The sequence below is a fragment of the Calonectris borealis genome, chromosome 4 (assembly GCF_964195595.1).
Source record: "Calonectris borealis chromosome 4, bCalBor7.hap1.2, whole genome shotgun sequence".
In the NCBI taxonomy this organism is placed as follows: Eukaryota; Metazoa; Chordata; class Aves; order Procellariiformes; family Procellariidae; genus Calonectris; species Calonectris borealis.
The window spans coordinates 32,296,342-32,322,198 of record NC_134315.1 but is presented as its reverse complement, the minus strand read 5'-3'; the positions used below and the strand labels follow the sequence as shown (position 1 = coordinate 32,322,198).

The 25,857-nt window shown below is 42.3% G+C and overlaps 1 protein-coding gene across 3 annotated transcripts in view; it reads left to right on the top strand.

Moving 5' to 3' along the window:
- The window catches only part of DLC1 (DLC1 Rho GTPase activating protein), a 235,961-nt gene extending 228,853 nt beyond the window's left edge, over positions 1–7,108 (top strand). For all 3 annotated transcript variants that reach the window (XM_075149158.1, XM_075149159.1, XM_075149160.1), the window contains 8 exons: positions 89–248; positions 492–690; positions 3,057–3,270; positions 3,647–3,761; positions 4,655–4,876; positions 5,575–5,792; positions 5,961–6,134; positions 6,662–7,108. In XM_075149158.1, coding sequence (XP_075005259.1) covers positions 89–248; positions 492–690; positions 3,057–3,270; positions 3,647–3,761; positions 4,655–4,876; positions 5,575–5,792; positions 5,961–6,134; positions 6,662–6,782 — 1,423 coding nt within the window. In that variant the 3' untranslated portion in view covers positions 6,783–7,108. The remainder of the gene's footprint in view (positions 1–88; positions 249–491; positions 691–3,056; positions 3,271–3,646; positions 3,762–4,654; positions 4,877–5,574; positions 5,793–5,960; positions 6,135–6,661) is intronic.
- Positions 7,109–25,857: the final 18,749 nt, after the last annotated feature.

Here is a 25,857-nt window from a genome sequence, read left to right as displayed (position 1 = left end):
TCACTGACTTTCTGAATTACTGGAAATACAGAAGGTAAATGGTCAACAGAGGTTTAATTTAATTTTGTCCTTCCCTTTGCTTAACTAGGGCAGTACCAAAATTTATGAAAAGGATAAAGGTGCCAGATTATAAAGACCGAAACGTGTTTGGCGTACCGCTGCAAGTCAACGTCCAGCGCACAGGGCAGCCTCTTCCACAGAGCATTCAGCAAGCCATGCGGTACCTCCGCAACCACTGCCTGGATCAGGTGGGTTTTGCTGTACTCGCGTCCCACATGCGAGCAGCACCCAAAGCCCAGCCTTCCCTTAATTTTTATTGTTTCTGGGGCAGACTGAAAAAAGTAGACTCAAAACAGGACAAAATAGATAATTAATGCAAAGAAAGCTTTCCGTGAAATTAGAACCCATACATAAGAAGCTGAAGAGCATACTTACATTTCAAATTTGCTGGACTCATTGTAAATAATGTGTACCTTTCCATGTATATTTAGGTTGGACTGTTTAGGAAATCTGGAGTGAAATCAAGAATTCAGGCTTTGCGTCAAATGAATGAGAATTCAACAGACAGCATCAGCTACGAAGGCCAGTCTGCTTACGATGTAGCAGACATGTTAAAGCAATTCTTCCGTGATCTCCCTGAGCCTCTCATGACCAACAAACTCTCCGAGACCTTCTTACAGATATACCAATGTAAGTAGTGAGATTTTTGTGGCAGATGGCAAATGGTCATTTGTGTAGCAAGGGTGGAACTTTCTAATACTGCTCCTCTGGGTGCTACACGTGTTGCATATGTTGGTCTTTGCCTTTCTCCAGCAGCCATTATAGTTCAAGCTGCCTCGTGAGGAATGGATTTTTTATGTTCTAGTTGTATAGCGATTTATAATACAAGTTCTTTTCATTTCACCTTTCTCTCTAGTTTGGGAACAAATATAAATCCTCCATCACTTGCTATAAACTTTCCTCTCTTCTTTGAGCATACTTGATATCACTGTTTGAAAATAAGTCACATCTGATGTGGCTTGGTAGAGGAGCTGTGCAAACACTACACGAACAGGCTTCGAGGGGGATTGAAATCCACTAAATTACTGAGATTTTTTTGTAAATGCAAGACTGGCAAAAATTTTTTATTTCCTTATAATTCATATTCTTCTATCCTTCACAACAACTTTTGAAAACAACCTTTAAGTTGAAAGCTTTTCCGTTACTCACTTGTAGCTACTTTACTGATAGGTACCATAAACAGAAAGTGCTTAGAATAAATGGAGTTTATCGAGGCACGTGAAAAAAAATAATTAATCTTTCTGAGATGGCAAGTTCAACTCCAGCAAGGGAGACGTTCTCTTTTGTGAGATAGATAAATGAGTTCTGTATAGATAGTAATTTTGTGCTGGATCTTTCCAAGCAACATGTTGTCTTTCAAAAGTTTTCTTCAACATTGTTTCATTGGGAATACTCTCACTTTATAAAATGGCCAAAGATGAATTAATGTTTGGTGACCAGAACTCCAAAGCTTTTTGAAATATTCATGGGGGTCCAAACTGATTGATGCACTACGGGCACCTTGCTGATCCTGATTAACACCACCCCAGCTCTCTCTCCGTGTATTCTTCCCATGGTAGCACAGCTACAGCAGAACTTGCTGCAAAAACACCTTCCTTGAGCCCTTGCTGTATTTTGTGACTTCCTTATGATGATGGTTGCAAAAAGGTTACAGGAACTGCCTTCAGAGCTCCGTAGGTGGAAGTGACGGTTTAAAATAAAAACATACATACCGTTATTTCCGTGCACGGATTTTTTTTGTGTGTTTGGATTCCCAAGAAGGTTTATGGAGAAAATTAATCAGACTCTCCACTTCCGTGCATATTAAACAGCAACTCTTTTGTGGATTTAGTGCCAGAAAAAGTCTGACAGAGCATTGCAGAAGTATCTGTTCTTTTCCTTTCGCAGGCGGTAGGTCTGAGGAATCCCCAGAGGAGGTCGGGAAGTATTATCTCTGTGTAAACCAAAGAGCCTTAAAGCAGCTGTAAATTTTGCTTCCCTGCAAAGGACAAAATTTCCCTTTGCTTTGGCGTTGCGCACCAGGCTGCGCACTGGAATTATCCACACGTGGCTTAAATGTGCTTTGAGCTGATGGAGGGGAGAGTGTGGAAAACAGTGGATTTTTGCTTAAAATTGCCTTCTAAACTCACCTGCTAGCCTTACGAAGTTGCTGAAGCCCAAAGCAAATACCAATTAAAGATCTGGTTAGCACCACATGTATTATGAGACATGCAGTGAGGGCGGTGTGGTGCTAATGATGTTATAAATGCTCCCAGGACTCAGACTCTGGTGTTGTCTTCAGAGATGGCTTATTGGAAATCCTTTTGTGAGATGCAGATCTGGTCTGGGTTGTTTCATTTTTTGTTCCCTTCAAGTTTGGAGGAGAGGGCCTTATATAAAGACGCACGTCAAATTTTTCCAATGGCTGTTTGTTGTTGGTAACCAAGGTGCTGTTTAATGGTATGGGGCTTCACAGCGTTGACTTTCTTTTTCCACCGCATGACTTTGAATGATCTGCTCAATAAAGCAACCCTCTGTGTTTGGTAAAGCACTTTCTGCATATTTTATGATATCATTGTTGAAAAGGTTTGCTAGCCAATTTGTTTAATTAATTCACCTATTCTAAAATGCATTCATGTTTTGAATTTCTTTGAAAGCCAAAGAATTTCTAAATTGGCTGGACTGTGTTTGCTTGTTCACTGCCTGACTCCAGGCTTCTATCATTTTAGTGCATCTGCGGGAGCATGTAGCTGTTGAAATTAAATCTAAAATTAACTCTGGCCTAGGCACAACTTCTTCTTGCTTGCATTTCTTGTGAGGCAGGAAATAGCTGAGGGTAGTTAAACTAGTGGGTTAAAAAAAAATTCCTTCATGTTTCCTACGAATGGTATGCATCCTGAAGGAAATCACTTCAAACTCGAGTCAAATATTTGAAGCTGGAGTTTGCTTTGGGATGTATTCATGCTGTGTGTGTGGAAAATCAATGGGCTGATGAGAGAATTACTAATATTATGCAGATGTGCCAAAGGATCAGCGTCTCCAGGCTATCAAGGCTGCCATTATGCTTTTACCCGATGAGAACAGGGAGGTCCTCCAGATTCTTCTCTATTTCCTGAGTGATGTCACAGCTGCAGTGAAGGAAAACCAGATGACACCAACAAACCTGGCCGTCTGCTTAGCACCTTCCCTCTTCCACTTAAACACTCTCAAAAGAGAGAATTCTTCCCCAAGGTACGTCTCTGGGGAGCAGGGCTCATTGCCGCTCACAGCTAGCGGCGATGTGCAACAGGCACGGTCTAGCATTGACCCTACCAGCTGTGATCACCTCAGAGGGCACCGGCTGTACAGTTATGGGATCCTACCTTTTGTTAGAGATTTGTTAAAATATAAGCAAGTTCATAAGAAGGAAGAAACGGGGGATTCCAAAGAAAAAGTTTAGAGAAAGTAGCGAGAGAAGTCGGTAACACCATGCCAAGATTTGGTCCCAGGCCACACTGCTCGAAATCACCAGCAGATCTGGGAATCTTACTGTTTCCTTACCAAGCGTCTCTCTTGCTCTGCATTAAATAACTGGATTTGTGTGTATGTGCTCTTTTCCCCTGCGAAGGGTGATGCAAAGAAAACCAAGCCTGGGAAAACCTGATCAGAAAGACCTAAATGAAAATCTGGCTGCAACCCAAGGGCTAGCTCATATGATCGCTGAATGCAAGAAGCTCTTTCAGGTAAAACATCTATTTGCAAAACTGATGGGTGGAATATTGGCCAACATGGCTTAGATCTGCTGTATAATGGAAAGCAAAGAATGTCTCTTTATTTTAATAAAGTTTAATACATGATAAATCGCTTTTAAAAAAACTTTGCATCCTGATCTGGGTGCATACGTGAATTGGAAGTGGTGCCAGAAGAAAAGAGAGTTGTTGTGTTGGCACTGGTGCTTAAAAGTCATGAGGCAGTTACGGGGTTTGGGACATTTTTGTTACACCCAAGCTGCATTTGAAATATGTTTTCAAGCTTTTATTGTGCAGCCATGAGGGTCTGTGAACTTCAGCTCTAATTACAAAGCAAGAAGCTATTTCCAGGAATTTCAGTGCTTGTTTTATACTTAAATTCCCAAGAGTTAGCAAGACTAGGCCACAAAAACGTCCTGGAACATGACACTGTCAAACTGTAGGTTGAAGGGTCTGTAGGAACTAAGGCATGCTCCCTTTAGGGCCCAGGATGGAGAACCAGGCAAGTCTGGAGTCCTGGTTTTCAAGTTTTTTCAGAGCCCTCAGCTGAAGACATGCCTGTCTCTGTTCTTGCGGCTGACAACTGATCCCTCCTTCCTTCAGTCTGCAGGATAAACGGGAATGGATCTGAGTTGTGTAGCAAAGAGGGATACTCCACAGAAAAAAATAAGACACCGCATAAATGAGAGACTTAATTTGAGTTAAATCAAAGTCACAAACTTAATTTTGGCATTTCTTCATAATTGAGTGCTTGACCTGACACACACGCATCCCACCACTTACAAAGCTAGTGTACCCATCTTTCTGTGGCTATCAAGCTGCTAGACTAACTCTGTGATTTGGGGAGAGAGCTGCAAGAGGATGATTTCACCCTTGTCGCCCCTCAGATACCCGAAGAAATGAGCAGGGGCCGGAACTCGTACACGGAGCAGGACCTGCGTCCCCTCAGCCTGGAGGAGCTCCGGGGCGGCAGCAGCACCGCCGAGCCCTCCGACTACCACTGCTACCTCCAGGACTGCGTGGACGACTTGCTCAAAGAGATGAAGGAGAAGTTTAAAGGCTGGGTCAGCTGCTCTACCTCAGAGCAAGCAGAGCTGGCCTACAAGAAGGTATGCACCCTGCTCTCACGCCACAGCTCTGGTTTTTAGCTCATCTTCTCTAATATAAGCAGGCTTTTGACATAGGATATTACAGAAAGTTCAGTGCACACCTTTACTTTGCAGGTAGATTTAAGAAAAAAACCCTTTATCTTTTGACATAGTTGCACACCGTCTAAAAACAAAATGTCTTTCAGCAGTAATCAGCTAATATGCACTGATTTGTGTTCTTCTGTTTATCCAGCCCAGGAATGTTCGCTGTGTTGCATTTACACGCCTTCACTCACACGTGCAAAGCCTTGACAGGCTGAGTGAAGCCTCCGAGCACTGTCACTATGCAGGCAGTAGGAAAGAAGTTTCTCAGCTCTAATCTTGCACAGCTCAGAGCTAGCACAGGGAGAAGTGTTTCAATGAGATTTAAGATATTTAAAAAATAAACTTGGAAATTAGGATATTTTTCTGTAGCATCACAATTTAATAGTGGCCTATACTGAAGTAGATAACTGTAACTTAAAAATAATTTGGAAGTCGGCATGCAGATGCCTTTTGCTGTTAGGAAAACAACCTTAGTCTAAGCTTATGACAAACTTAGTACAATATATACATGTACGTGTGTATTTAATTTGCTGTATTTATTCAACACTAAAATAGAAAGGAAAAGAAAGTGCAAGGAAGAGTAAAACTGAGGACTCTGTGCTGATTTTCCCCAGGTGTGCGAAGGTCCCCCACTCCGGTTATGGAAAACTACCATCGAAATCCCAGCTATGCCAGAGGACGTTTTAAATCGTTTACTTAAAGAGCAGCATCTTTGGAATGAAGATCTTATAGATTCAAAAGTAATCGAACCTTTGGATAGCCAGACGGATATATACCAGTATGTCCAGAACAGCATGGCACCTCACCCAGCCAGGGACTTCGTAGTCTTAAGGTAAGACTTTTATATGCAATGATGTTTATACCCTACACATACGGCAACCTTGCCTACAATTTCTGTATAATGTAAGTTATACAGGTAAATATCTATTTGTGCATAATTTGAAGTCTTATTAGGTGTTTGAATTACTGTTTGTCAAAGACAAGTTTTTTTTTTCCTTAGAACATGGAGGACAAACTTCCCCAAAGGAGCTTGTGTTCTTCTAGCAACCTCAGTGGACCATGACCGTGCTCCAGTGGCAGGTGTCAGAGTCAATGTGCTCCTGTCTAGGTATCTGATTGAGCCCTGCGGGTCAGGAAAATCTAAACTTACCTACATGTGCAGAATTGATTTAAGGTATGAATTTCCACTTTGTCCTTTTGTGGTGGTAAATTTTCTTGTATAGTTTCTGTGTAGTCAGCGCAAAATTTAGATAGTTCAACAGGCTTTAGCTTGATCAGCAGTATGTGCTTCTCAAAGGTATGCACACAGGTCTCTGAGATGTCACAGAAAATTGGCTTTAGTGCACATCTAACAGCAGGTGTGGTTTGTTGCATTAGAAGCCTCTAGTATGTGCTCTACCATACCTATTGGTATATAATCCCACCCCTTTCTCTGACAGATGTATTTGGATGCAAGGACATGTTAATTTTAATATAAGAGGACCAAGTTCTCACAAAACTTCTCATAACTTTTCCTCGCTGCAGCAAACTTGTTTTTGAGCAAGTCTATATATTAGTAAGGCTGAGCTGAGCAATAAGCAGTAATAAGGAGGTTTCCTAGTCGGGCATTTAACCAGGTAGATACGTATTTGATTCTGACTGAGAAAATGCATGCAAAGTTACTGGTACCTAATTCATCATTACTTTTTCTCCACGTATCAGGGGCCACATGCCAGACTGGTACACCAAGTCTTTTGGACACTTGTGTGCATCTGAAGTTGTTAAGATACGAGATTCTTTCAGTCATCAGAGTCTTGAGAGCAAGGAAGTAAAATCCAGGTGACTACTGAAGAGGAACAGCCATGCGCTCCACACCTCAACAACGTAGACGTTACCCAAAACTGAGGCTCGTCCACTGCAGACCGGACTAGTGTACCATCTGCAAGTCATGTCATCAAGGGATGACAGCATGAGAACTTGACTGTGAGCATTACTATAAGGCTGTGGCCATACCATACACTTTAAAGCTGCTTCCTGTCTGTGTAAGGTCTATAGTGTAGGCCTCGACTGGAATTCATAGGAGGACTGTGCCAAAAAAAAAAAAAAAAAAAAAGTATTGTACTATTAGATGGTTTGAATTGCTTCTGAGAAGCAAAATTCTTTAAATGCAAAATATATTATGAAATATGGTGAAGGCTCATCATTCCCCTGTGAAATACTTAGCTTTATGTACATACCCATGTCATTTTATTTGTAGTGCGTTGAGGGACTGGTGTATCCACTGGAATAGTTGGTACTCTTCAATGTGTTCTCACTGAGATAAGCAGAGAAAGGTTTGCACAGAGATTAAAGTGTGAATGAGTGTGTTAATGGTTGAAAGGATAGCAGAAGTCGAACTTGAAATGTGTCTGGTACACTGATAGGCAACCAGAATGGATTTTAGTATGCTGGATACAGTTCAACCTAGAATGGGACTCCCCTGTGGACCAGGAGTAGCCATCCTTCCCATGTGCCAGTTCTGCATTCTCCTCAGCTCTAACCTTGTTAAAAACCCTAAGCAGATGTTACAAGAGGCTTGCTCCAGTTACTGTCCACTCCTTATCCAGATGATCTTTTAGGAGTGATTAGCAATTTTATAGCAATTTCAAGTAAATATACTTTTGAGCAGCTTAGAAATGAAATGTCTATGCAATGGTGAAGAGAGCCAGTAATGTCAATTGTTAATTTGCCAAAAAAATATTTGTTGCTTTTACTCCTACCTGTGTTAACTGTCAGTGTTTTAATGAGCTTTTATGTATTTCACTGTATTCTACCGGCTCAAGAGGAAAAAGTCAACACTGGAGTTGCGGTGCCGGGAGGTGGCAGGACTCCTGCAGCAGCAGGTGGGGTGAGGTGGCTCGGAGGAGTTGCACGGGCTCTCTCCCTTGCTCTCCCTCCTTTGCCTGTTTTCCTAAAAGCTGCACGTTAACACGAACAGAACCTGGATGTGAGCAATTTGGAGGGTTGTATTTGGGGGCAGAGAGGAGGGTGGGGTTCTGTCTTGGGTTTTGTTGGGTTTTTAAACCCTTTGGGATATCCCCCCCTTCTTGAGAATCAACTTGTAGGAACTGTAGGAAGTCTTGAGGTCCTCTGGAAAGGTGTCTTTCGGTAGGTTTTACTGTAAAGGTAAAGATTCGCTTTCGAGGTGCAGTATTAACTGTTAAATGTATTTTGTGGCTAGGGTATGAATGAGTTGCAGGATGGAATTTTGACTGAGACTTTGTTACCATTGTCAGTATTATTTTAAGCTTTTTGATGAAGATTTTTTTTATTATGGCAAATAATGTAGTACTTCCAGTAACAATGTTCCTCATGAGTAGGAAAACCTTGTATATTCTTCTACATCAAACACTTTTGAATTTGTAAAATTGTATGTTGTACATACCATTCTATTGTAAACATGTATACTTGCCCACAGTGTACTGTCAAACATAGATAAAGCATGATAAAGATTATTTAAAATATACCTGTATTTATACCTCAGATATTCTTTTTGGGTTTTTGTACCTCAAGTATGTTTTCTATTGTAAATGTGCTTTACATGACTATGATCTACGTGAGAGAAAGGAAAATGTTTAACTTGCTATAGATGTCTGTACAGAATATACTCAATAAGTGCACTATTAAATGTTTAAAATTGGAGAAGCATGATGGTTTTTATTTTATTTTGCATTCTTCCTTCTGCTCTCGTGTCCAGAGGAGGAGGCATTTTTCGTACCACCGGTTCTTTACATGCTACTACCAACTGCGTAGCCACCCCTGCCCTCTCCCAGGCCGGTATTTGTAGCATTGTTAAAGGCAGGTGCTAAAGCAATTTCAAAATTTTTGGAAGACAAGCCTTCATGATGGCAGACAGCTGGACAGAAATACTCCCCAGTCAATAGCTTCATATATTTAAAAGAAGAAACCTCTGTTTTGCTGCTGTCTTGTGGAAGGGTAGTCTTGAATTTAACTCCTACTTGATAGGCAGCTATATGCAATGCTGAAAAATAATTCACCACTTTTGTATTTTCTACAGGGAGAACGAGGGCATGACGAGTTGTGGAGTCATAGCTTCGCTTTAAAAAATGCAAGTGTGAAAGTAATTGGAGAAAGTTAAAGCACACGCAGCAGTGAAATGAAGCCAAAGAGAAGGCCAGGAGGATATACAAACAACTGACTAAGGTGAAAAACGAAGCCAAAGACAGCTGTTAATTCAAGCAACTTTAAGAAGTTTTTAAAGTCTTAGCCAACAGAAATATAATTTGGGCATCTGAAAGAGGATTTTGATTTGTGAGGCTTGTCTGAGAGAGTAGCTGGAAGGAGGCCTGCTGCCTTTCAGTTACCAACATCATCGTATTCCTTTTCTGCCTGAGCATCCCGAAGTTCTGATCACTATCGCTTCCCACTGTGTTCCCCGGGGACCAGTGAGGGATGCTGCTTCACAGTCTGACAAAAGCAGACCTCTTGCTCTCACACACCAAAGAGTCTTTCAGAGAACCTTTCTGATAAGGAACTGTCATTTGTTTGGCTCTTACAGGATCTTTTTTCTTCCCAAGTCCGTACTAAAAATAAAACAACTGCACAACTCAAAAAAAAAAACCAACAGGTTTGTTCACAGTTTTGGGCCCTTGGAACAAGCAGAGTTAGAGCTAATTTATTTTTCTCTGTAATCATGGTTTTGTTTGTATTTTTAAGCACACTAATGCACGACAGACTCCTCAGGCACTTCAAGGATTTACTCTGCATTTTGTTTAAAGTGCATTTAGGTTACTTTCCAGTCAGCATTTTCCTGAATATTTTTAAAACATGAGTTAATTTTGACTCTTCTAAATAGCCTCAAGCTCCCGAATGTTTGTTTTCTTGGCATCTTCATTTGCAGGTGTCCATGTTGTAGTTGGACAATGAACTTCAAGTTTCCATGTCTCTGTTTCTTGTCAGGTGTCACTCACGGCGGCACTGGTTCTTGCTTGGACGCTCTTGCTTTAAGCAGCGGTTGCCGCAGAGGGAGTGCAGGCTGGGCCCCCCTCCAGTTCCGGCAGGGTGCTGGTATGGCTAACTGCCTGCATGGCATCCCCGGTGCATCCCCGCTCCAGCCTGTTGTGTGCTTCAGTAATGCTGAATTTCAGTACTGCTTTCTAACAAATCCAAATGGAAAAAGTCACATTTTACTATCATTCCCTCAAGTAATGCACTCCACAATTGGATATTTATGAAGCTGTAAATAATCAGTGGCTTCATCTCGAAGGCCAGAAGGCAATGTCACTAACACACCCGGACAGTCTAGGAAAGTGAGACTGAAACGATGCAAAACAGGACCTCTGCAGTCTGGCACAAGACCTTGAAAAGAGGAGGGCCTAGTATATATCCACGGTAGTCTGTGCCAGGAGAAAGTTGATATGAAAAGAGTATCCATGACTTGGGCTACATAATAAAAGGTAGATATTTCCACTTAAGACATATGCAAATTAAATGTTATACACAGATCTTCTGCTAAGTGCTGGAAGCAGTGTCCTACAGTCATAAGGAATGAAATCAAGATATTGTTTTAATAGAGCAATGCATTAAATTTACAAAGACAAAACGCTAATTGTTTTGCCTATGTAATACCATAACTTGTCAATACAGCCATTGACTGCATCCATTATACAAGGAAATACTAAGCATTTCTGAAAAATTACTTTCAGCTATTTCTCATCTGTCAACCCAGAGCTATTTTATTTCTCTAGCAAGAAAAGGTATCAATGTCTAAAATGATGACTAGCATAGCATCGGAGGCGAAGTACTGTTCTTATGACTGATGCTAATATGCAAATTTTGCATCCATGCTTCTTTTGCATTGAGCACTATCCCAGACACTTGAGGCTTGCTCGATTTCCCCTCCCCTCTGCACCATCCTACTGTATTTTCCTGTATTGCCTGAGGCGTCCAGAATGCTCACAAGAAATGAACTTCCAAGCTGAGTCCAGGGAGAGTAAAGAGCAGTGAAGGATGGGAAAGAATTCAAAGAAGAAAAAATTCCCTCAAAAGAGATTAAGGCACTGAAGGGGTACATTTATACCGAAAGATTCAATACACATAATCTGGCCACTAGACAAGAGGGATGTAGTAAATGTCTGCTAGCACTGGAAGGTCATAAAAACACAGAAGAAGAGTTCAAACTAGCTGAGTGGGTGTACAAGTTGGGATAAAAATTCGTTAATGGAAAATCTGAGGCAGAAGGAAAGGAAAAGGCATTTTCCACACAGCAAGAGGTCTTTGAGGCTGTGGGACAATCTCTCCCTGAGAAGCAGCAAGAGCGTAAGTCATTTAAAACTGCGCAGGCTCAAACCCTGGAATCATTCCTGCATTAGCTTCCATAAAGTATCATGGAGACCTAAGAAAGGTCCTCTCTGCATTATTTGACACGATTACAGGACTTACAGGCCACCAGTTTTCACCTGAAAGTGTCAGGTAGTGCTGCCTTGCTGAGTAAGAAACAATATGGTATCAAAAATAAAGTTACAATTAAGTAACTCAATTATTTTGGAAGTTGCTAATGAGCAAGTCTTTCTCTAAGAATTACATTGGAGGTTGTGGAGTGCCGTTTGCTTATGTTTTATAGAAGTGGACATTCATTTAAATGAGAAGATGCAATGCCTGCCGGTTATGGGCCAAGAGCATGGAGATCAGGATGGGGAGGTTACCAGACAGCAGGGAGAGTCTTTTGCTTTTCTAACATTTAGTCAAAACCCAGAAAGATCTATAAGTGATAAGCACGATTTCCCTGTCAAAGCGTGAATCAAATCCACTATTCCATAGGCTTAATTGTTTTTTGTTACTAGAAGGAGAAGAAAAAGCCCTACAGCAAGTGTGTTGTATATGCTTCTCCAGGTACCAGTCTTCTGCTAGTCACTTTATTAGCTCAAGTAATAAAATGGTGGTGTGGTGGGTCTGAACATCACAGTTTATAATGCTAAAATCATACATCACAGCTTTATAACACACACAGCTTTATAACACTATATACTTTATAACATCACAGCTTTATAACACTAAAAATGGAAAAGCCCCTTAGGAAAGAATTCTCAGTGAATGAAAGAATATTACTATTCCAAAAATCAAATATTCAAAAGGTAAAGTGTTAAAAGTGCCAGTGCAGTTATGTATGTATTCCAGGGAGTGAAATTAAATAGCATTTTCCATGATATGATGAGATAAGCCTGTTATAAGCATAAAGACAGGACGGTATAGCCGAGATGGCTCTGGTTTGAGGGGGCTTGTGCCTCGTTTATTAGAGAAGTTGGAAGTCTGTTAGCAAATGAAATGGGAATTTCAAGAAAGGGTGGTCTCAATTAAATCACTTGAGCGTCACGTTAGAGAACTGTCATTTTTTTAAATAAGCCAGCTAGTAGCAGAAGTAAATCATGTTCATAACACAGCCCAGACTAAGATGGTGTGCAAGGTGTGGGAAATAGAGGAAGGGTTCTTCTAAAAGGAAGAAGAGGACCCAGTTGGCCAAACACTTCCGACATGTTTAGTGACACAGCAGTCTGAAATGTCTATTCAAAACAAACATGTCATCTGGTAAGAATTCTCTTGTGTTTCAGAAACAGTTAAAAGAAAATAAATTTCAGTCAAGGCATCGTTGTGAGCTGGTTAAACATGTAATCTTCAGCTAGGCTATAATTCAAGTTTATAGGAACACTGACGGTATGGTTAGCAAAGTTCCTATAGGCCTCTTTTTTACTCCTACCAATGTGGAAAGTTGTACAATAGAGCATATTTTAAGTAGTCCATTTAAACATTTGGAAAGGAATGCAAAGATGCTAAAATATTTGTTTTAACTCAATCATTTAGTCTCCAGCAGTCTATACTCTTTTCATTTCTCTCAATAGCTGCCAGCACCGCAGCAGCACAACAGAATGTCTGAAGAGCACACATGGGGTTTTTCACTGACCGACAGGAATGTTTGTTTTTTGTTGTTGAAACATAAAAAGGGTTTAGGGAATTTTGCAATCTTTGCCCTTAACATTTCTAAAATGTACAGTCCTTACTACCGCTGCCCACAGGATAAAAATTCTTATTGATGTCACCTACATCATTTATCAACTAGGGCTTCTAAAGCATACAACAAGTAATAAAGCATTCAGTAATGATAATACAAGTAATAATCCAAATTGATTTTGAATATCCCACCTCAGTGACATTCCTGCAAAGCTAGAACTACATTAAAATCAGTACTCAAGTATAAGCAAGAAAATGGTAAAACTTCACTACCCAGGAACAATTTCATTCACCAGCAGATAGCAATGAAAATTGCTTTGTGATGCATAGAAAAGCAGCTTTGAAAGCCTTGCTAGACCTTCTTAAAAAGAAAGGGAGGTCCATTAAGGTAAAGTGTCTGGGTAATCTTAAAGGTCTTTTCCAACCTAAACGATTCTATGATTCTATGAAAACAGCACCTGCCCTCCCTCTACATAGACACTATACTCCATTATCTAAGACAGGGAGAAGCACATACAGAACACTGAAACTGCGCAATTCTGGTGCTGCCTCCTGTAAATCCTCAGCAACGGTGAGGCATCCACCTCCCAGTGATGGGAGAAGCAGACGAAATCAGAGGATGCTCTGTCTTAGTGGTGAGAACTAACAGTGATTCTCTGCCCCCAAGGGCATCCCATCTCTGTGCCACGCTCCTCATCAGATGGTACATGCAGCATAGAAACACATATTCCTAGTAATGCGGGGCAAGTGTTCAATTAAAGTGGAAACAAATCACATTTAGAAGGGGTCATAATCACTCCGTGACTTCCAAGTCTGTAACGGTGCATTTCAGCAGCACTAGAGCTACACAGCGTTGGTCTGCAAGCTCCCTGATTTGGCTTTGGAGGCCTCTGAAAACACATTAAATTGTGTTTGGAGGCCTTTTAAGAATGACCTTGAGCAAGTAGCAAAGTAGAGATTGTCTATGCCTGAACCATAGTCTAAAAAAAATACATTCATGTGTGCTTTCCTCCCCTTTCCAGTGTACGACAAGAATAAATGCTTGTGTATAAAAATAGCATATAACCTTCTAGGTAAAGCGCTCGCCTTGTGGCGTTAGTTGCAAACAAGATAAGGCAGAATAGTTATTGAACTAGGTTCAATTCGTCAGACACATTGGACTGGGGAAGGAGGAAAGGCTATGCCCCAAGCATCCTACTGGATAAGGCAAGATTGAGGAGGGAATGAATGACCCGTCAAGAGCGGTGATGGAGTTCAGAGGCCCCGCCGCTGAGGAGCACAGAGGTTTTAGCAGGCCAGTCATGGCTAACAGACTATTAGGCATGTATTTGATAAGAACCTAAGCAACTGGCAGACCTTGGGGAGTTTTAAGTGTCTAAAGTTTTAGGCTTGGATAGAACCATATCCCCAGCTTACTGCTAGAAACAGAGCCCAGAAGCACTGATGCAAAATTGCACCAAGTTGTCTGAGGAAAGAAGGCAAACCAAGCTGATTTCTGGCACCTTCAGCTCTGTTACAGAAGTAATTATTTTCAGTGTATCATTAACATTTGGCATTCACTACTAGTCTTCAGAGATGGGCTTTTTGCAGAGCTTGGAGACAAATATATTTACAGAAATTCCTGTTATTTTTCTCATGCTTCAATTTCTGCACTAGCCACTTGGGCTTACCTCTGGATATATTTTTCACAAGAGCCTGCAGGAACTTTCTTGCGCTGTTTTCTGAACAGTCTTGCAATGGTCACTGTCAGAGAGAGAGCATTCAGTTAAATTGACTGGCAGCACGATCTGGGACATGACATGATGCTTATTGTGCTCCTGTTTATAATGCACCATGAAGAAAGGCAAGCCCAACATGCTTTTCTTTTTTAATTCCTTGAAAACCGCTACGTATTTTTTACTGTTTAAACACTCTATCTTACTGATTTAGAGATTTTCTATGAGGCTTTATACAACTTTTTTTTTTTTTAAAGCTTCTTTCCTGTGCCTCCTCTTCCTCTCTTGTTAAATTGCTAAAACAGTTTCCAGGGCCAGCCGCTTTGTGCAGTGGTTTGCTGGTTTCTGATGAAAGAGCTGCTGCCAAATTTTATAAAGAATGTTCCCTGGGGCACAGAGGGGAGGGAAGTATTCTTCATGGCCTCTGTTTTCTTCCCATATTGTTTAACAAACAAGCAAACTGCCCTGCAGTCGCTCTGACCCCTATTTAGACATATCCCTTTCAGGCAGCCACACAAATGAACTAGGAAGGAAGTGCCGTCACGGCCCTTAGAAAAGATAGAGGGAAATAAAGGCAAACATTGTGTGTCTAAACAAACAAGCTCACTCTGCTCTGCCCTTGTCTTCTGCCTAATTCTTACAGGAACCGGTCCCAGAAGCAGCAGTTGGGGCAAGAGTATTTCCCAGGGCTCGGTTCCCTGCCCGCTCCGTTCCCACCGCCCTGCCAGGTTTTGCCCCAGCCTCAGAGATGAGTGAATAATCCAAAAACCTTTGGCATAAATGGGAACTCAGCCCAGGCTCTCTGAATGGCTTAAGCCTGTCCCTCAGTTCTGGTTTCCCACGTGGACCTCGTGCCCTGTGTGCCTCGGTTTCCCTAGTTAGACTTCCCCAGAACTTCAAGGGGGAAAAAAAAATACGATTTTTGTGCTTCAGTAATCATAAATTGAAAGTGCAAGTTTTGCAAGAAGCTGAAACAAAAATACCTAGAGGCCAAGCTGAGAACAAGTTTTCCTTTGAGCTGCTTCTTGCCTATACACAACTCCAAAGGATTTCTAAATCAAATTACTTTTGATAGACAAGAGATGAAACAGATGTGCTATTAACCCCATTTTGTGATGGGGAGCTAGAGCATAATGGATTTTGGAACTAGAGATGCAACTAGAATATTCGAAAAACCACCTCAGTGGTGCATGCAAACCATAGGAACAAGTTTTGACATATCAGAGCTGATAAACCTGGTTTAAAGAATGCTTAGACAAACTGGAAAAAAAGAAAATACAGTAATTTAAAAGATTACGGGGATGATTTTTAAAGTATTTCCACGTTTCTCTGGTAACGTCCATTCATAGTAGTCCCAGCTTGCTGAAACCACAGGTGGATTACCTTAAAGTGGTCACTGAATCTGAAGTCCGCACTGGCTGACAAAGACGCGGCGTTGCTGTAGGACCACGACCCAGCACAAGCACCGCATCACCCACACACCCCTTGGGCTGCTGCAGGTGCCCTCTGCTCTCCAGGGCTCTTCTCAGTGCCGCAAACCTTGGGGCCACTTTTGCCCAGCCATCAGCTTTAGCTTGACCGAAAGACAAGAAATCCAATTTCAAACAAAATACTGAACTGATTGTAAGAGCGAAGTCTTATTTGAAGCCTACGCTCATGCTCTGTGGCTAACACAGATTTCTAGACTTTGTTTAAAATTTGCCAGAGGAGTGCATGGGAGAGCAACCCAAACATTTGTGAAGGATTTGTCAAGAGCGTTGTTTTGCCCTTGCTCCTAGCTCTTTGTCGATAGTGCCACTCAGAGCAGACAGAAAACAGAGCTGGATCTGGTCGTCATCATGCACGGACTGCGATAGGTGCGTATTTGCGCCTGAGGAACTACCTATCACTGTGATGAATGTCATCGTATTTAACTATCTCCTTAAAGCGATAAGATGCTGTAAGTTTTTATTATCAGTTGTGACCAGATTTGTACCATTAAACAAAAAAATGGATTAATATTTTTAAACAAATCAGATTAATGTTTTATACCCATTATCATGCTCCAGGGGGTCATAAACTGGGATAAAAAAATATACATATAGTTTGCAGTTGTTTCAAGCCATGAAATAGGGATGCCCTTTGTAAGGAAATGTTTCCTAGGATGCTGCTCCCTAGGTCTCACCACTCTCAAAATATTTTTTCTTTCTTTACCTTGATTATTAATCAAGCATACTGTATGTGATTTAAAGATGCAGTCTTCATTTCACAAAAGCACCAACAATCCCCCAAATGCTTCCCAACCACAGATAAGACGTTCCTGTTGCTCTCTGTAAAACACCGCAGGAGTAGGCTGAGGCTGAGTAGGCTGAGCAGCTTCTGAAATCATTCGCTGCTGTTGCAGCCCTCCTGTTTTCTGTATTGCCACTTTCTGTTCTGCAAACCTCCTGTTAGAGCCTGCAAGCTCTCTTTTTCAAGCAGTTCTCCACTGCTTGTGTGTTTTGCCTGGTTGCGATGGTTGCTCCATCCCACCAGAGCCAGCACTGCAGCCAGGTCGGGCTCAGTCCTTGGCATCTCATTTCCTTCGCCCTTCACCTGCCCTGATCTGATGCAAAACCTTTCACAGGCGTACGCACAGCTCAGGCTAGGTGGCCTATTTTGCTTATAGATTGCACCATGTTTAGCAACACTTGGAGGTAAGGGGCCTGTCATCACCCTCTTGGAGAGCTCGAGTTCTGAACAATCAGCCTTTCTCCTAAAATGCGTGAGTTTCTGCAAAAGGAGGGATTGTCCAGAAGTTTCTCTGGTTGGGACAAGAGGAGAACTTGATCAGAACTTGATCAGAAATGATAAATAAGCCTTGCTACTTATTTTCAAGTATGGAGATTAAGTTACTAAACAAGGCACCCACAAGTTCAGGATCATCAAACGGTATTTGTCTGTTCTAAGATATTTGACTATTTTTGTCCGAGAGTAAGAAACCTTTAGCTTCTGATGTGCCCTATACCACGACTCAGCTGCTCCGGGTGAACTGAGACCCACTCTGGCAATGAACTGGCCAAGCATACTCTTCTGTCAGCCTGGAAAAGCAGACGTTACAGCTCGTGTCTAAACCTGGTGTCTTCAGAGAAGACAGCTGCCTCACAGTGCACTGCTGATGGTGGCAAGTATTGCACCCAGTCACTTTTAATCGGGAGGGAGGCCAAACTGCGAGAGCCCAGCCTCTCTCCGGAGCTGCTTTCTACTGATACCGCCCGTCCAAGTGTTTGAGGATTACCCGCTGAGGGGTCAGCCACTGTTCAACAGGGTACTTCTGGGCCTGGTAAAAATGAACTTGGCTTTCAGCCATCTTTTTGGCTGTCATGTTTCCTGTGATATAGCTATGATGGGGGGAAAAGTACTTATTTTCTTTCTCGGTAAACATGAATAAGCCTAGGCCTACTGCTCCATGGATGGAGATCCCTCCTGTGGAGATCTCTTTCCAAATTGACTCATCCTGTGCTTTTGGTAGTCACCTATCGATTTCCTCAAGGTCATGCAGTGACCTCAGAAGAACAGTGACAATACGGATCCCCTCAATCAGGCTTTTTCAACAGCTAAATTTGACACTCTTCTGTGCATGTTCTAATACTGCAGCACCTTAGGATTCAATCCTGTTGCCCTTAAAATGAGGGGGGAAACACGGGACAGGACATTCAGTGCCAGCAGCTTTCCTCTGGGGAAATACTCTGCAAGAGACAACCTTACATTAAGTTTAACCTGTTTCCTGCCAGAGCCTCACTCACAGGAATGTTTCTGACTTTCTTTAATCGGACTGATATCTACACACCCCAATTCCACATTCTGCCCCACTGCCCTGCTCTCTTCTGATGTAGAAAACATACCTGCAAGTTGGGCAGGTGCCTGGCTCCAGCTGAAAGCAGATCTACCAGGTCCCTCCTCCCGCTTTGCAATGGCACGGGTGGTGGGGGTGGCGATCATCGGCAGCTTTACTTAGATTTAACTTAAAAAGGTTTATTATTTAAAACCAGCCACATACATACAATGACAAAGGAACATAGCTATGATTTCACCTTCTACTTTCCCTGCAGACAAACACTTTGCCTCAAGAGGCCAACTGTCCTCTGGCTGTTAGCTCTGGGACAGCTGGGAGGCTCGCCGAGGCATACAGAATAGCAATGGAGGAAGCTGTTCATTAAAAGATATCTCAGACCCTCCCTTGGTCATTTTTACGCATCACTGCTCTACAGAGAATAAGAAATATGCCCCCTGTGAGAGTCAAATGCAACACCTATAAATTAATCCCAGTCCAGATAAACCCGCTGAGCTAGCTCAGAGGGTATTTATAGCCGAGACACAGCTTCCTCAGGGAATTACAGTCTCCAAATCAGTGCAGTTGTTCCAAAAAAAATCTGAGAAAAGCTGCTTCTTTCTCCTTCTCCTCAAGCATAGTGAGTTCCTTTCACCACAGAATTGCAACTATGAAATTCACTCTCAAATGCAACCAGCTGGCTGAAATAACTTCTTGTTTGTGTGGCTGCAATGCCATGTCCAGAAACCCTGACCATCACTAACTACACAGTCATATTCACATGACAAAAATATGGTGGCATTAATAACTTGTGCTGGCATGCCTTCCCAATTGTCAGGGCTTTACATAAATATAGAACTTGGTCTATAGATTTGTTTCAGAGCCTTTTTATATCTGGTTATGGCTCCAGGCAGATCATAGTCTGTACAGACACGGTAATTAAGGATCGGTAATTCTGTCCAGCGGCCAGTATTCCCTGCAGTGAGAGGCATATGATGGGTTTTCAGCTGCTCAGCGTTTCAGAGGCTCACTGGAAGTCAGCTATGAGAAAGCTGCGCTGTACGAGGACAGAGCACCAGCTCTGTTTTCAAAGGAAAACAGCCAGCAAGCATTTCCATTTCAGCATCTCGGCAGGAGAAAGCGGTTGCCCTGAAGACCTCTATAGGAAACAGTTTTACTTACATTGCTCCACAGACGCACATGGAAAGCCATAGCTCCCATGTGTTAAACAGGGACAGGCACTGGGAGCCAGCACTTCCCTCACGCCTCCATCTCAAACAAGTATGCAGCCACACCGTTTCTTGGGAACGAGCTGGATACACACAGAAAAACAAAGGAGGGTTCTTAAATTTCTGAAGTACGTGTCATAGAAATAGCAAATAAATAAAACATCATAAATAAAAACATTTTTCTGGAATGATTTCACAGAGGTGAGAATTTCAACAGCAACACAGAACTTGACTGCAGCAGATCCCAAGTTTTATTCCCATACTTCACAGCCAAGGTTTCTGGCTACTGGGAAGAAAACACAGCTGAGCTAGAAATCATGGATGTTTGTGAATAGTGGGAAGAGAGCACAGGGTAATAGCAGCACCTATTCCAGCACCGAAGACATCAGTCTTGAGAAGCATTGCAATTTTAACACAATCAGCTAATTTTGTTGGGTTTTGGTTTCTGTAGGTTCTGTAGGTTTGTTATAGGCCAAGTCACACATGGCAAGGCAGGTGTGAAGTCCCCCATGGGCACTCCTGGCTCATCCTGAGGCCATCGGCCCCTTCCTCTAGCCCTGCACTGTCACAAACCAATACCCCTATATAAATAAGCTCTAAGAACCTTTTGGCTGAAACATTTGTATGAGCTTCAGACTAAAGGAAGAAAAGTGTAAGACTTGAAGAAGTATGCAAGAGCTAAACAATTGAGTTAAATAACTGGGGGTAGAGGGAAAGGTGGCCCTGAACTAGAGCCTCCAGCTCATACGGAAGAGCCTTCCCTAAGACACATGTGACATTCAGGTCCCAAACCTCCCACATTTACCACGCCAGGAAAAACAACCTTCTATCGGCTTGCAGCCGAGCTATTTGCAGACTCACAGCTTAGTGGAAGAATGGCAAAAGCCAGTTCCCGGTGACCTCCAAAGCATGGTCTATGTTAGATACACGACTTTAAAAATTGTTAGTATAACTCTGCTATTAACAACAGTACCTGAATACGTTTCCTGGCAAGCCATAAAGAACACCTTCCAAATCAGCATGTTTCTGGGAAGAGTCTTCCCATGTCTGATCCACCGGGAAAACTTACTGTTTACTACAGTACTACGGGCAATATGAGACAATTTTAACCTTCTTCAAGTCCCTGAAGTTACACTACGAGGCTCCTGGTGTTGGGGCTTGAAAGCACACTGTGAAGATATGAGCTGATTTTATTCTCATCTTCCAAGCAGGGAAGCTGAGCTGAATGAAGATGGGTGAAGAGAGTTGCTGAAGGACAGCACAGAGACGTTGAACTCCTGGCTCCCAGTTCCTCCTGCGAAGCCTTGCTGCTGCTCCCTGTTCCTCCTGCGAAGCCTTGCTGCTGCTTCCAGGAGGTGGCCCAGGTACCTCCTGGCTCCCATGCCGCGCTGCCCCGGCCCCTCTGCCAGCCCCACCGCTGACAGGCAAGAACATGGAGTGCTGTTTGCTTTTCTTCTAACTACCCCTCCTCTGGCACAACGGATTCACTCCATCTTTTGTTATGTAAAATGAGATACAGCTCTGGGTATTTCAGAGGGAAGAAGAGCAAGCCAAGAAGCCTGCAGGATTTTTGTAGCTGCCGTTGAGTCTGCCCATTCTGTGTGTCTTGTAAAATTGCACAAACAGACCCACAGAAAGATTCTGTTCTTTCTCCATTGTACATAGCCAGGCCCAAACCCGATACTTAAGCAACAAAGAAGAGCAATGCAATAAGAAATATCATAACCTAGTTTTTAGATTCTTGGGGGGACCTATGTTAAAAGACATTTTAATTCCTCCACCAGATTATTTTAATAACATTCCCATCACTGTAATGGCCACTGGGAGAAACCTGACGGCGAGGTGAATGGGATAGCTGCACAGCGGTGAAAAGAGGCAGCCCAGCACACATGAGCGGTAACTTGGAAAATAACACACAGGTAACACGAAGAGCAGAAGTGAAGAGCATGTGAAAGAAGGGTTTTTCTGCTACCCAGATTCTACTGGGGTAAGAGACCTCTGTGGATTACAGGAAAAGCAGGCAAAAAAGTTCTCTATCTGAGGAGTAGAGCCAGGGGTCACGAAGACAAGACTGATGCCGATGCCACTGTAGAAAATACACGCTGGACAATAAAATACCACATTGGCGGTTCCTTTTGGGTCTCTGCTTTGCCAGATCACGCAGCCCAGCAGCCACAGACCCAAAGCAAAACAGAGACCATCCCAACCGGCTCTCTGGGCAGCCTGGGGAGCCAGTCCCTCTCCCCTGCCACCTTTATGGACATTGCTCACCAGTTCCTCCAGTGAGGGCTTCATCTTGCCTGAGCACAATTAGTTTTTAACTCATTCCCTGGTGGACACAGGATATAAACTGAATTGATACCACAAAACTGCTGCTCTCTTTTAACAAGTACCTCTGACTTTTGCATTATGCCCCTTGATCAGATTTTCTCAGATCACTGTTCCCATAGGCACCCTGCCAGTCTTTACCTGGCTGGAGTGGAGAAGGACCCTGCAGCTCTCAGAGTAATGGTTTTACAGAGGTACAGAGGTTTTACCCCCTCAGGGATTAGCAGTCCTGATTTACACACGCTAATGCATCTACCCGGGGCACAGTAGGCAAGGTAAGAAGCTGTAGCCCATGTGCATGTAACCTGTTCAGAGCAGCTGCACGTGTGAAACGTTACTATAAACAGCGTATGTGGGACACAGACTCACGCAAGAGATGGGCTCTTTGGTTTTTATGAAGCTGGACTGAAAATGCTCTATTTGCTTTCTTTCTTCTTGCACTTTCTGTATCCACCTCTGGCTCACTTTGTCCAGTTGGCACGTCTTGCTCTGCACCATCATTTTTCTTTCCTTTCCTGTATGCCCTCCAGGTGCTGCCCTCCCCACAGCAGCCCCTGTCTGCTCAAGGCTGGCTCAAGAAGTGGTCGGTCATCTTCAGTTGCCATTATGGCCAGCGACGTGGGGCCAAGGCTACCATTAGGGAGAATCACGTCTGGCTTCCCTTTTCAAATCCATATTGACACACTCGTCTCTCTGCGTCTGTCTTTTCTTCTCTCCTCCCTTTGACAATCATTTCCCGGTTTATGTTTCTGCACTCTTCCTGCATCTCAAGATCTTTCCCAAGGACCTTACCATGCCTTGCACTGTGAACGGTGCTGTCTTCTTTTAGTGCAATGGCAGCTCAAAGGCTTGATGCTTTGGAGCTTCCTTGAAAGGTGTTGGATTCTGCTTTCCATCGCAAGGAGAGGTATCTGAGGCAACCTCCCTTTGAAAGGGTCAAATCCTCCTGCTGCTGGCTCAGGACTGACATGAAATAACCAAGCGGTGCCTCCATAGGCAGGGCCAGCCTGCCCCTTCTCTCGCTTTCCACTTTCCCCGGAATTGCTTGCTCATGGATCAGCTGTACCAGGTTTGGAGTTTGTGGGGTTTTTCTTGACTGCTGCTAAATGGAAAATGTAAAGCAAACAAGAAAACATAGAGGCACAATTAAAATACAAAAGTCATCCATTTGGTGTCATTCTTTCAAAATACTTCTGGTTGGTACTCACAAAAAAACCCACTATTTTTAGAGCAGCTCTGCATCTGCATTTTGCTCTCGATTCTTTTCTGCACAGATCTTATTTAACCAAAGAAATAGATTGACTGACACCTAGTGGAAAATTGAAGCTTTTCTTTCTCTTATTCTGCTGAGTGAAACATTTTAGGCAGTATTTAAATCGACTTTGTACATATTACCATTACTGTAGAAAACAATATTACCAGATAGCCTGCATTTTATCCTTATTTTATTAGTGTACACAGATATTCAGTATAACCAGACAGGACAATCAACAACAATTCATTTTAAATGTATACAGGTTCTTTGATTAATGAAGGAGTCTGTTATTAGACCACAATACCTCCCTTCCTCTCATTTTGCAGATCAGCAACACATAGCTCTGGGAGCCCCTAAAGTGCTAATAAATAAATACAAATTTATTCTCAAAACTCACAGTCTTCTGGAGTTGTTGTTTCTACTAAACCAGAATTATTGATTCCCTTATTAATGACTTATGTCATTAATATTTAAGAACTGAAAAGTAAATTTTTTCCTAAATTTTGATTTCTAATGGCCTTAGAGAAGTTCATCATATGGTACCATTTATTCTGACTAACGATAAGAATGCGAAGACGATTTTGCTTTGTCATTAGGATTTGTAGATGCTTTAGACTCTTGTCTCAGTGGTCGCCTAATGTTCAGCATCTGTGGAGGGATTTTGCAATGCAAGACAAATGCCAAACATAGCTTAGCTGACTGCAGAGTTCCCACAGACTGATGTAGGTACCATCACCCATATGTGCTTGTGACTAATAGATGTGATTGGTGCAATGCTGTGCTTTACAAGCCTTGCTGAGAAATCACTTTACAAGGTCCAGCTAGAGAAGAATTAAACAGAGGGGATTCTCTTGCAGGCAAAATCTCTAAATATAATTCCGTTCTAGTGAGAGGCTTTTGTATTCACTTCCTTAGGACAGCACGGCTGTTCTCCCAGTACCTCTGTTTGTACTTTCCAAAATAAGCTATCTAAACTGTCAGATCCCGACCCAGAAAATCCATATTCCTCTGCCTTGCTCCTCTGTCTCAAATGAGTGGCGTGTGGGTGTTTAGAGATAATCTTTTTTAATGAGAACTAGATCATATAGTAAGTAGCTGAGAATAAAACTTGATACTACCAGCAGTGCCATTTACACCCAAATGCCAGAGATCTGAATGTTAGGTTTGATAATGATTACACAACTTGATCTGAAGTCACTATATATCTAGGTTCTGAGAAGTTATGTATAAGCCAGCCCTTTTTAAGGCACTGCTACACAACAGGTAATTTTCCTACATAAAAGCCCAGACTAAGGACCCCATAAAAGCTTCTGCACTCCAGCCACACAGTGATCAGATCTTACTTCTAATTTTGCCTATCAAAATAATTAATCACATTGCATTACAGAATCAGTTAGTCTTCATGTTCTCATTCCAATTTGTCAAATACAATTTTAATAAGGCTAAGGCAAATATTAAAAATTTAATAGTTACTTAAATGGGCATTAAACTCTTCTGACTATGTTCCTACAAAGAAAAGCAAGGACTTTAGATCACAGCTGTAGATCCTGTGTTTGTATTCTGTCTTTCATAACACTTTTAGCTACTTTCAGTTGGCCTCTAGCTGGATATGGGAAAGTCATCCTTTTCTGCAGAGTTTTGAGTTTTTTTCAGTTTGGCTCATTTACCATCTCTCATTTTCCTCTGTCCCTACTTTTGGTCTCTGGGAACAGCAGAAACTACAAAATGTTTTTGATTATCCACTTAATCCCCTCAGGCAGTGTAGTGTCTTTAGTCTAGACTTCAGTGAAACTACATTTATTTGTTGAGCTTTTAGTTCTCAATTAAAAAAAAAAAAGTTGAGAAACTTCCTGTGGTCCCTTGAATAGACTCTTGGCCAGTTTATATGAGAAAAACACTGCCTTATATTTCACGTTCGTATTTTTTGTTCCTTTCCCTTAATATTTTTTTAAACTACTTTATGTAATTTTTTTTTCTCAGTTGTGGCATTCTCCAGCATGGTTACCAATATTCCTAATTATTGCTTTTTCATCCTCTCTCTCTGTCTTCCATTTCTGAATCCTTCCGACTTATTTGTTCAAACCTTTGCACTTGTTCTGAGGGGAAGCTGGCACACAAAGGCAGGAGACGGCTATGACGGCGTTAGCAACGACCTTGGCCTCGGCAGGAAAATGTCATTTCACGTTGTTCTCTGCACACACCCAACCAACCCAGGAACAGCCAGCTTTGGAACATACAAACTGTAGGGATCAAACCAGCTGAAACATAGCCCCAACTTGTGTGCTGGTATTTCCTTGATTATGTTACCTTTCCCTATAATCCCCTTGTATTTAAGAAAGAACACGAGTCTCTAGATATTAAAGGCTGCAGCAATGATTTTCATACTGTCAACTCAAAGTAACCAATGTGGCCTTCAGTGAACTAACATCTCAGAGAAGCCCACCCTACCCCTCAACAAGGATGCAGCTCAGATATGGACTATGCTGATGGTTGAACACCATCGTCGTTCATAGCTCGCTCCTCAGGATGTGAGGAGGACACATGAGTGTCTCAGAGCTGCACCATTCCCCAAGAGTGACATCTCTCCATTGATGTCC